The 13,351-nt window shown below is 36.0% G+C and overlaps 1 protein-coding gene across 7 annotated transcripts in view; it reads right to left on the bottom strand.

The window, feature by feature from the left end:
• Window positions 1-13,351, bottom strand: part of LOC100770406 (nucleolar protein 4) — a 340,437-nt gene that overhangs the window by 212,746 nt on the left and 114,340 nt on the right. For all 7 annotated transcript variants that reach the window (XM_035440258.1, XM_035440261.1, XM_035440260.1 and 4 more), the window contains 2 exons: window positions 6,892-7,003; window positions 5,817-5,929 (listed from right to left, as the gene is read on the bottom strand). In XM_035440258.1, the coding sequence (XP_035296149.1) occupies window positions 5,817-5,929; window positions 6,892-7,003 (225 nt within the window). The remainder of the gene's footprint in view (window positions 1-5,816; window positions 5,930-6,891; window positions 7,004-13,351) is intronic.

Below are 13,351 nucleotides of genomic sequence, written 5' to 3'. Positions count from 1 at the left end.
TGGGGTACTTCAGACTTCATGATTATGAGGCAAGTGCTTTATACACTGAGCCACCTCTCCAACCCTCAAAAATGTCTTTGTAAGTACATATTTAGCATTTATTTATTTGTTTATTTATTTATTTATTTATTCATTTATTTTGGAGGTGTTATTGTGCAGGTCAGACAACAGCATACAAGAGTCATTTGCCTCTCTCCACCATGTGCATCCATCCTGGGGAATGAACTCATGTCATTGAGCTTGGCAATAAACACCTTCTACCTGCTGAACTGTCTTGCCAGATCACACATTTCTTAGATATAACACAAACAGCTGATGAGATCTAACTGAATAAAATTATTTCTATGGGATTTATATATGTATGTGTATGTGTCTGTATGCTTAGAGAAGGGCAACATCCAAAGCCTCACCCATGTCCCCTATTCTGTGAAATGACTAAAAAATTGCTGAACATTGTAAATAGTCAGTATAATTTTATAATCATTAAATATAACACTTATCACCATACATTTTTAGAAGTTTGGACCATTGATTAAGAAGCTCTCCTGTTAAATGTACTATTGTCCGACTTTGGCTTCCAGTGATGTGAATACAGACCATGACCATAAGCAAGTTGTGGGATGAAAGGGTTTATTTACTGTGCATATCTCAAGTCACAGCCCACTTAGGTAAGTCAAAGCAGGAATCAAGGTAGGAACCTGGAGGCAGAAACTGAAGTAAAGACCACAAGGAGCAGGGCTGATTTTCTTGTCCCCCATGGAAAGCTTAGTTTGCTTTTTTAGCTATCCAGAGGGTAAAACCCACAGTGGGCTTGTCCCTCTCTCATCAGTCATTACTTAAGAAAATGTCCCATAGGCTTGTCTACACGTAATCAGATGAAGATATTTACTTAATTGAGGTTTTTCTTCCCAGATAAGTCTAAATTTGTGTCAAATTGATGAAAAACAACCAGGACACTTACCATGCATTTCTGCTCTTTAAAAGTACCAACTTTAAAGTATTTTTTATCATTGGTGAACTAAACTCTGGAAAATAATAATTTCCTTTAACATCACCCTATGAAGGATAGGTGACTCATCACAATTCTCTTTATTCAAATACTACTTTTTACACATTTATACAGCCTGGATATATAGTCAGAGAGCCTCAATTAAAAGCATGTGCTCATTCCATAATTTTATTCCAATTACTTTCCAATTCTTAACTAAATTATTCTAGTTAATTAAATAGAAAAGATTTAAAGAATATGAAATTATTATTTTGTTAGCATGGAAGTAAAACCAACTATAATCAGAGAAAAACCAACAGAAGCTTTCTAAGGGTTAAATTTTCAAAGGAAGTTTTTCTGAGATTAGAAAGTGTGATTGTTACTATTATGTAGTTGTTTCTCCAGGATCATTTTTAGAACCTTCACGTGAAACTGCTACACAATCATCTGCTTGGTGTTGTAAAATAACCAGGGGTGACTGACTGTATAGGCAAGTCCATGCCTCATGGAATTAGAATATCACCATTATTCTCAGTCCTATCTAAATGTAATTGAAAATTCATCTTCACATTTCTGAATGTGCATTTTGTCTACTCAGAAATTCACAACCAATGTCTATACTATAATACATAAGAGGCCTTGTCACTATCTTACGTGGCAGGGAAAATTTGATAATCTTTCATTATTAGTCTTGAAAAATGTATCCATTTGCTGACTATCAGTAACAGTATATTAAATTGCTTCCTGTATTGCATCCCTGAACCCAACTTTGTTATCAAAGCAAAGAAATAGCTCCTAAAACATTTTAACAATTACTGTTTTCTACTCTGTCTTCTATATCCATAATTTGGAGGTTAGAACTTCCCGTGGTATCATAAAACTTTTTCCTGTTCTGTTAATTTTAAAAATTACTTGGCTCTCTTGAGAGCAGCATGCTGTGAGTGTGCCTAGAGCATCTGCTGAGATAGTGTAACTGAATGCCACCGAGTAACAAAGAATTCCCAGAGAAGTTCCTTATGAGTTTTTATCCACAGAATAATAAGAAATAATAAATTATGGCAATCCACTAACTTTTGAAGGATTTTATATGCAATCAGTACCTAAAATCTACTAACCTTTTTTCCTCTTTAGGCTAGATCATATCTTACATCAAATGTTTTTAATGAATATCAATAATTAAGATGCATGTGTTATAAATGAGGCAGATATTGGGCTCTAATATCGGATGAATTCTGGTTTAAGTAGCTTATCTGGTTTGTTTGTGGAGAGCCTGGGTTTCCCGTCTACAAGATTCTATTGGAACTTGAGTGAATTGTAAATATAAGAAAAGACGGTACAAATGAGACATACAGAACAGATCCCCTGTTAAATGTATAGATCCATTTACACAACATTTAACAAAACTATAGCAAAGAACCCAACCCTTTGCTCGGGGCAACCATGTTTCTCTCTGCAGCTCAGCCCTTTTTTTCTCTGACTTCTTTTTAGACTTCATCACACTCTAACAGTACTTATGTAGAACCCATAGCTATTTCAGTTACTTGATCTTCACTTCATGATGACTCCAATGATCTTACTCCCCAACCTTTAAAGCCAAGTTGCTCCCATAATCATTGACCATACATTCATCACCAACAACTACAAATAAATAATCTCTATTCCTGAAATTTTTTATTGATTAATTTTGTTGGCCAACAGATGCATAGATGGATATAATATATTCTGCTTGCCCCAGCATCTCTTCTCTCCCTGCCATCACTATAAGCCCCTCCTCCTCATTACACCCTTTTCTATCTCCACGACTTTGGGTTTCATTTTGTGACCCACATAGTTTAACCAGGAGCATCTATGTGACCATTGGATTGGAAGTATCCATTTGGAAATCCCAATTTATATGGAATCTCAAATTTTCAATATTATTCCCTTTAATATTCCAACTAAATTTACATCTTACTGAAGTTTATAATCAACTTTTTTCTAACACCTTTTCGGTGACCTACCGCTCCACCACCAGTTCTCCAATGACCAAGATTTACATAACATGGTTGAAATCTTTTATATGACTTCATTTTTTATAATATTTAAGTAACTGGTTTCACTTTTCCCTCACTCTACCCATACCCCCACACCAATGAACACTTGAGCAGTCATTTAAATTAGTTTATAAAATTATCTCACCATGAGTCATTTGTCCTCACTCCTTACCATCTAAATTTCAACTTTTCCATTTTTTTCTTAAACTTCTAACAACGTCTCTATCAATCTTACTCTTGCTTTGTTTATCACAAAAGAACTGGTAGTAAACAGAGGAACATTTCCATACACTCCATTACCATTCACCTTGCACTATCTGAGACCCCCTGAATGGGGAGTGGGCTCTCAAAGTCCATTCATGTACTAGGGATAAATACTGATTCACTACCAGAGACCCCATAGATTGTCCAGGTCTCCTAACTGAGACCCACATTCAGGGTGTCAGGAACAGTCCTATGCTGGTTTCCCAGATATCAGTCTGGGGACCATGAGCAAGCTCTTGTTCAGGTCAGCTGTTTCTGTGGGTTTCTCCAGCCTGGTCTTGACGCTTTTTGGCTTACAGTTTGGAGATTGCCTTAAATCACAGAAGAGACTTTGGGTTTTTAAAGAGTCCTTTGACTGAAAAACTATAGGGAACTTTGGTGTTAGACTAGATGTGAGCATGAGCCTATGAGGGCCAAGAAGAAGATTATGGTGGTTTGGATCAGAATGTGTTCCACTTCACTGAATACATAGTTCCCAGTGAGTGGCTCTGTGCTGGCAGGTTTAGGAGTTATGACTTAGCTAGTGGAAGTAGGGACATGGTTTTAGGTTTCAATGTAACATGACATCCCTTCCTCACTCTCTGCTTTGCAATTGCAATTCAAGATGGGATCCCTCAGCTCCCTGCCCATCCTTCACTCACTCAGCCATCATAGATTCCAATTTTCTGGAACTAAAAGCCAAAAGGAACTTTCTTCTATAAGTTGCCCTGATTATGATGTTTTATCTTAGCAACAGAGATAACTAACATCAAGCGTCATTTCTTTACATTTTCTAAGATGTCATCCATATTTTTATTCATCTGTTCACTCATCCATTCACTTTTGGGGTATGTGGGATTGAACCCAAGACTTCTGTATTACGGATTTGCAATGCATAGATTAGCTTTTGATCTTTCATCTTTTAATAGAATTTAAACATCTTTTTACTTGCTGAGAATTATTGTTTATTTTCTCTATTGTCTTTTCCTCTCACTGGAAGACATGTTTCATTAATACAGGATTTTTACTTAATTTTATTTCTAAGAATAACAAAAAGGTACTCAGTAAATATTGGTGAATTTATTGGATTAATTCTTATTTAGATTTAAATAAAACTTACAATCAAGATTTACCTTGTTTAAATTCCAGCTAAGTTGGTTTATCTTATTCAACTTCCCAAATCTGTAGTAGTTACATTTCTCTAAAATTTTGTAAATACTCTAATAACAAGTAATTTCTTTGAACATTTTAAAACAGTATGCATCCAATTTAATAATTTCAAACTGTGATGATAAGGATAATTTCCCTAATTATAATTTTAAAGGCTTGGCTTTTTAGTTCAAACATGTATTATGCTTTAGAGTGAGAAGGACTCAGAATATGAGGGATGTGTGGCAGACACAAAGCTGATCATAATTGGGATATAGAAATAAGCTTATTGAGCTCCAAATTAGCTTCCTACAAATAATTTGACAGCTTTAGCTTTTCTATGAGACATTATATTTTTCAAATCCGTAATGACCAGAGTTTCAGTTCTTTCATTCTAAGTAACAGACACATTTTAAAAATCTGGATTTGAGGTCTTTAGTATAATGACTTTATTACTGTTAATTACTTACTGTTTATTGTTGGCCATCTGCTAATATTTAATGCAATATGGCCACTTTGCAGATATTCTTATTGAGTGAACCCCAAATCTGTGTAGGTAAAGTAATGTTACAGTTTCAAGATTAAACCTTAGTTGGGTACAGAAAAAAATATAGGTTTAAAATTTATGAACAAAGTAACCAAAAAAGTAATGCCTAATAAGCTTGGCTCTATTTTAAAAGCAAATATTTAACCACATTTCCTGTTACAAGGAAAGTTTAAGGAAGGTCTGTTTCCAACACAGATAATCTGAATGTTTCTTCTAGTTAATGGGGACTAGTTAATGACGATTTACCAAAATCACACGGTATGTTGATTGCCTTTGTTTCTTTATTAAGAATACAAGTAGCTTACACACACATGCACACACTCATACCTAGATATACATACAAACACACATACATAAATACACAGAGATACACAGAGACACAAATGCAAACTCAAAAACACAGGGACACACACACACACACACACACACACACACACACACACACACACACACACACACACACACTTAGAATTATTTTACCAAAATAAGAACTAGGATTCTGAAAAATATCAACAAACACATATTTTGTGTCAGATATATGAGAGTACATGGAAATATCTGTAATTAAAAAAACTGTGACTTTCTAGCTTTTTTCCAAGACTGCCTTGGTGGTGACTTAGTGAGAAAAGGGAATCTTTCATACACAGCACTAAGGAAGATGGATTCATCCAGGGACTCTGCATCCAGGTGGTGGTATCTCTGCACCCTTTCCAAATCACTGAGGTCCTAGTGACATTTCTTTTCGTTAACAATATAAATTACAGCCTTCAAGTGGCACTATGCTCAACCCCTTAGTCATGGATTTGGAGCTTTGTTCTCATTGTGGGTGATGCAATCACAGTAGTCTCTGGTTTACCTCATCTTGCTGTGAGTTTAGCAGCTGCAATTTCATATGCTTCATGTATGCCATCGTGATTGGCATGTTGTAGTCAATCATGCTGGTCACCAATGTAGGAGGTTTGCCATTATCTGCAACAGAATATTTTAAATATATGATGAATGTGACACTGTATTTGAGCTGCACCTTCAGAGTTATTTGGTATGTCTAATTAAAATATACTCTTCATCACATTAACAATTAAAAAATGAAAGCACTGTAGATGAATTGTACAAAATATAACGTGCAAATTTCTACAAATTATGTTACCCCAATTTAACAGACTGGACAAATCCACTATTTCTTACTGTAGAATGACTTTAAGTAACCTAAGTAAAAATAAATAAAACTAATATGTTTATTAATCATTTAAAAATCTTTCAGTGAAGCTGGGTGGTGGTGACACACACCTTTAATCCCAGTACTCAGGAGTCAGAGAGCGGCAGACCTCTGTGAGTTGGAGGCCAGCCTGGTCTACAAAGCTACACAGAGAAACCCTGACTCAAAAAACAACAAAAAAATCTTTCAGTGAACAGTTGTTTTATATATAAATTACTGGGAGTCAAAATAAATTAGCTTTTAATTTTTACTTTCTTTTAGGAGATAGGCCATCCTCCAGCACATGGAAGGATCTTAAATGTACCTTTGAAATTATTTTGAGTTTTGGGCTCATATAGTGCTTAGGAAAATTATTTGTATAATTTCAATGAATGGTAAGGTCAAACTATGGTATCATTTCTGGAAATAAGGATCTATGGACTTGAAAGGTTATTTATAATGTTGAACTTTTTGATGCATATACCTAAAATACCAGGAAATAATACCATGGTGGATATCAAAGCATTATTATAAACAAATATACTTGCACAGCTAAAACTGCCTCGAGGATTAGATCCTAACTTACAAAGTAATTTAGGATCTACTGCTCCTAAATTGAATAAATGATATGACTTGTTAAACTGTTTCAAGCTTCCACATTTTGTGAAATGTAAGGTACAAATTGACATTATGAAGAAAAATTACTTCAAATCTCACTATCGGACACTGTGGCTACCTTTGTGATCGGTTCCATCTGGGTTCAAGTGCATTCTTTTCTGGCACTCGGAACAGCTCATAAGAAACCGTGTCACAGCTTCTCTTGGTAGGAAGGCGTAGCTCTCTGAAATCTGAAATGATTCACAAAATACCACTGTTATTATAGAATCTTATTGAACAAGATTCCACAGAAATAATCACTGTCTTTCCCAATAAGACGCGTTATTCCATAATGGCAGTAAGCACAATGAAGGCATGCACGGCAAACCATGCATCATTTCAAGAAATATCTATCCAGCTTGATCAAGTGACTCTTAATAACAGCCAGTAATGCCATGTGAAGGACAAGCATTGGCTGCATCTGGGTAGATATGTGCTCTTTGTTTCTGCATTTCTTTTAGGAAAATAATCACAATGTATGGAGATTCTTGTGGATTTTCAGCATTGTTGAATATTGCTCTTTAAACATACCCACAGGAAGATCAAATTTTTGCTCATTTAATCTATATATTTTAAAATTTAGCCTCAATGAGAGGCAATAAACTTTGGATTCTGCATAGTGATCATTTCTCCATTATTGTTTTAAAAATAAAACAAATTCATATATATACTGCAGCAGTCAATTATCCTCTCCACAAAAAATGACACACTTGGGAATGAGCTTGGACCACCTATCTCGCTTATGCAACTTTCATAATTTGTGTCTAGAATAGCTCACATTGCCAAAGCAGTATTTCTTATACTCTATACAGAACTTAATGTTCAGAACTATGATCTTGATTTAAGGCAGGAATCTATACTCCTGTTGTGATGATTTGTGTCATATTAAGCTTTTCATAAAAGTATTTCTCTCACTGAAGCAGGTACCTGTGATTTTGAAATACAGATTTTAAGTATTTCTCTCTGAAAGCTAGTATTGACACAGTCTTACTAAAAAGTCTGATGCAGGCGTATAGTTTTCTCCTAGTGTTCTACAATTGTCACGAAACAGATTATGATGTCAGTAGGAGGTACAACTGAGCTGTAATTAGATGCAAATGTATGGGATAATTTCTTAGGTGTATGCTTGGCTGTCACAAACACTGATGTATTTCAAGTTAGCATAAAGAAGAAGGAAATGTGTCACCAAAATATCATTGCGAGAATGTGTGTGCCAATTCCCTTGCTCATAAGGAGGTCATTTTTGTTACCCCATGCCACAGAAGGAGCACAGCATGGAAGAAACAGCACACACTGAAATCCAGCATTGGAAAGTTCATGCTTTCTGAGCTTGACACTGCTGTCTGTCAGTTTGCCTTCCTCAGGGGTCCAGTTGACTCTTACAAAAAAGCATGCAACTATTCTCTAATGAAATTTCAGACCTGCTCAACAAGCAGGAGACTATGCCTGGTACTGGAAACCTACCTAAAACTACTCAGTGACTATGAATCGTGGTTATTGGGGGAGAATATACTACTACTAACTTAGTATACCAGCATAATTCCTGACAACAATCTAAAGGTTTGTCCTTATACCCACAGATAAATGCAGTCTTCACTCTTCATCAAGCAAACTTCTCTTTTCAACACATGGAATCCATTAAGAAACCCACAACCAATCAAAATGTAGAGTTGTGGATCCCAGTCCCAATAAATAATCTACAAAATACTCCTAAGAGAATATTGAGAAAGATGAGGTGGAAAGACTTTAAGAGTCACAAGTTCAGGTAGATTGTCTCTCCAAGTAACATCAGAAATTATACTTGTTTAATCCCACCAACATGACTGCCCAAACATGAGCTGAAGAGGATGACACCAATGATCATACCAAACAAGTTAGAGAACCAACCAGGAGGCCTAAACCCTACACAAATGATTATAGGCAATTGAGGAAAGCTTGGGGCATGAGAGGTGGTCCTAACAGGGAAAAGCACACCAAATGATTGTTCTTTGCCAAATAGTCAGCCCTGAAAACATGTATACTAGTATCATTATATGAATTCACTAGGTTATATTTAGGATTATATATAAATATATGCATATGTAAATGCTTGCAATAACAGTGATTTGAAGGAGAATGGGGAGGGGTATATGGATGTGTTTGGAGGGAAGAAAGATAAGGGGAAATATTGTAATTAAATTATAGGGACATATGGATTTCCCTGGGAAGGAGAATTAGATGAGATTTCCTGAGTAAGCTGGTGGTGAGGGGGTCAATAATCGGGAGTGGATTGGGGAATGAGAACATGAGGGAACAGGATGGTTAAGGGGCAAGATTGAGAGGGAAAGCAAGGAAAGATAAATCTTGATAGAGCCACTATGGGGTTAGGGAGAAACTTGGTGCTAGGGAAATTACCAAGAATCCACAAGGATGACCCCAGGTAAGACTCCTAGCAGTAGTGGAGAGGGTGCCTGAACTGGCCTTCCCTTGTAATCAGATTGGTGAATACCCCAACTATCATCATAGAGCCATCATCCAGTAATGATGGAACCAGATGCAGAGATCCACAACCAAGCACCAAGCTGAGAGCTCCAAGAATATAGAATATAGAATATACAATATACAATATACAATACACAATATACAATATACAACATACAATATAGGAGGGAATACATGAGCAAGGGAGGTCAAGATCATGATGAAGAAATCTACAGAGACAGCTGACCCAAGCTCATGGAAACTCATGAACTTTTGGACTGGCAGCATTAGAACCTCCATAGGACTGAGCTGGACCCTCTGTATGTGTAAGACAACTGTGAAGCTTGGGCTATCTGAGGGGCTCCTGGCAGTAGGATCTGCTGGCTCTATCCGTGGTTCATGAGCTAGCTTGTTGGAACACATTCCCTATAAGTTAATGCCATATTCAGCCTTAAATCGGGGGTGGGGGGTGTTGGTCCTGCTCCAACTTAATGTGCCAGAATTTGTTGATTCCTCATGGGAGCCCTTACCTGTTGGCAGGAGAGGATAGGGGTTGGGCTGGGAGGGGGAGGCAAGTAGGGGTGAGAAGAGAGCTAGTAGGGAGAACTTTGTTGGAATGTAAAATGAAATTTTAAAAAAAATATAACCTCAAAATTATACAAAGGACAGAAGACAAATAATAAAAGAAGAATGTGTTTAACAACCCAAAGATGAGAAGGAAACCTATGTTAAAAACACTGTTATGGATAAGCCAGGTATAAGTAAGTAAAATTCAACACTGAATGAGATTGAATCTAAACCTCTAACATGCAAAATGGAATTAAAAATAAAGATGTATAGATTATAAAATATATACTTCAAAATGCAGATATTATGAGAGAAATAAGCAGAACAATTTGAAAGCACATTTGATAAATCATGTCTATTTCTTTCTGAACCAGGTAGAGGAAAGCAAACTAAAATTGGCCTTCATACTATTTCCCTCTTTGCTTCTTTCTGCACTTCTGTTCACACATAAACACACATGCACAAGAACTTGCTTCCAATTTTTAAATTTTTTATAAGGAAACTAATACAGTCTCCTGGAATTTGTATGAATAATGACCATTCTGTTCTTGTTCTCTAAAAAACTACTGGAAGCTGGGCTTTGGTGGCACATGCCTTTAATCCCAGCACTCAGGAGGCAGAGGTAGGTGGATCTTTGTGAGTTCGAGACCAGCCTGGTCTACAAGAGCTAGTTTCAGAACAGCCTCCAAAGCCACAGAGAAACCCTGTCTCAAAAAAACCTAATAAATAAATAGTTAATTAAAATAAAAAACTATTGGTAATAATGCTACAGTAAAAAGAAAATCTGTAATGCAGGCTGAATCTGATTCTTGGGAATTTTGGCTCATGAAGTTAGCCTATTGGGAGTACTGGAGTGAATATCAAAGTCCTGAAAAAGCAGAATTTCAACAGGATGCTCCAGTGGTTCTCATCTTACTTTGACACACAAAGCCACAGCAGCTGTTTGGGCATAGGAAGTGAAGACCCATGGAAGGAATTCACGTCTATTCCTTATTTCTTAACACCTATAATCTCTACTCCTTCCTGATCTCTTTTGAACTAAGACTTCCTGATTGTCAATAGTGGTATCACTAAGAAAGAGAAGGAAGAGTGCCCAGGGATCATCTCATCATGGAAAACTATACTTAGCTTAAAGAAGATGCTGCCATTCAAGGCTACTATACCAGTGTGAGAAAGCAGCATATAAGTGGGGCACAAAGATAGGAAGAAAATTCAATGAGAAAGATAGGAAAAGCAATTTCATGCTACCATGTTGCATGCTACAACTATACTTCAAATCCATGCAGCAAAGCTTAGCAAAGGAGATCCTATCCATGGATGAAGGAGAGAGAAGTGATCATTTGACCTCAGTTTATAACTGGACCCAACAGCCATCCTACCCTCACACTCTGGCATACATTTATTAAAAATGTGACCAATACTGAGCTGTAATTAGCTTAAAATACTATAATTATATGATGTCCCATGTAAGCTGCACAGTAACAGAAAAAAAACCTAGCAGACAGTTGATAAAAATTATGACAGGACTTCTAAAACTATAACATCATAAATGAAGACAGCTTATAAGGAAAGCACTTTGTGCTATGTAACATTTGGAAAGAAATGAGCCAATCAACAGTAAATCCCTACTCATAAAGAATTATTCTAAATTCAAATGGCTTAAGATCTCCAATCAAAAACCACAGAGGGCTGAATGGTAAAAAGCAAGATAAAATCCATATATAAGTCATCTGTTTCTGCTAAGTATAAGACATATGTAGGCTGAAAATGAATATGTCTAAAAATATCTATCTGATGAAAAAGAGATAAGTGGCTATATCTGTATCAGACACAATAGAATTGCCACAAAAATATAAATCAGTATAACATTATGAGTGTAATGATTATCAAAAGGATATAATTTTCAGTATATATGCACTCAACACAGTACCTAAAAATATAAAGCAAGCACTAATGTAACTAAAGAGCATGGCAGACAGCAATAGAACCATCCATTTAATGGACACTTGGGTCTAGGACCTTCATGGGTACCAAATCTATAGCAACTCAGGTCACCCATATAAAATGGCATGGTATTTCCCTATTATACACACATATCCTCTCAAATGCTTTAAATAATGTATTAATCACTTACACTGTTTTATGCAGTTTAATTGTTAGGCAAACTGGGAGTGGATGGGGGAAGATACAGGCATATCTCTATGAGTTCATAGTCATTTCACACCAGTCAAGGCTACATAGTAAGACCCTGTCTCAAAATATGCCCTGCCCTTTTCTGAAAAGTAATGAATAAGGTGCATATGGGGCTAGGGGAAGAGGATAAGTAAGAGAGAGGTGAAACTGTGGCTGGATGTAAAATAACAACAAATAAATAAAGACAAAAGCTAAATGCTTCCCAAATCATTGTCATACTGAGGTGTTCCATGGAATAATAACAAGAAAGATGTCTCCATGTGTTTGGGCTCAAACACAAGGTTTTTAAAAATGTTTTTCATCTATTGTTCAATCTATGAATGTAAAACTTGCCTAAGTGGAAGGCTGACTATGAAATAACAATGGAGGAATTCAGTACATTCCTTTGAAACATGAACAAAGCAAAGAAGCAGCAGACGTGAGTGACACTTTAAGTCAAAGAACAGATACAAGTAGGCCATTGAACCACCATGGCAACAGAATGTACATCCTTCTTAAGCACACAAACAGTTTCCAGGAGAGAGCATGTGTGTGGCCACAAACCAAGATTCAGACCCCACAAAACATACTTTTTTTCTGAAAGCTTATATGAAATTAGAACGTTATCAACAGGAAGGCTGAAGAGCTAGCTAGCTGGTTAAATGTGCTTGCAGAACTTAGAGAGTACTGGAGTCTATGTCTTAGCACATACACAAGGTAGCTAACGACAGCCTGTGGGGGAACCCATGCCTTTTTTTGAACTCCAAAAACACTTGTATACACAAAACATGCATGCATATAAACAAATAAAAATGAAATAAAATCTCTTTTTAAAAGAAAAAGAAATTATCAATTGGATCAAAGTTAGAAAATGTATAAATGCATGGAAATTAGTTAACAAATTTCTAAGCAATAAATTGGTAAACAAATTTAATAGGGAAAATGCCTTGAGACAACTGAAATGGAAGAACAAATCATCAAACTGTTGGCATGCAAGACAAAGGGATCTAAGAAAAAAGTAGTGACAAACACCTACATTATGATAAAAAGGAAAGTTTTCAGATGAACAGCCTTACAGCTGAATAATATAGAAAAAAGTAAAAGCAAGACAAATCCAGTGCAAAACTGTTAACCATGGTTCAGAGAAGAAGAAAGTTTCTATGCTATAAAAAGACCACATGAATTCATGTCCACCAAACCACCCCTAAGAGAATATTAAAGCAAACATTTAGATTGTAAAGAAAAGATGAAAAGAAAAAAACAAAATTATCTCTGTTTATGGGTGGTCTGATGTTTACATTCACAGAAAACTGTATATTCCACCAAGAGTTTTAAGTAAA

The sequence above is a fragment of the Cricetulus griseus genome, chromosome 2 (genome assembly GCF_003668045.3).
Source record: "Cricetulus griseus strain 17A/GY chromosome 2, alternate assembly CriGri-PICRH-1.0, whole genome shotgun sequence".
NCBI classification, from domain to species: Eukaryota; Metazoa; Chordata; class Mammalia; order Rodentia; family Cricetidae; genus Cricetulus; species Cricetulus griseus.
The sequence above is the reverse complement of the archived record's forward strand: the minus strand, read 5'-3'. Positions and strand labels throughout refer to the sequence as shown.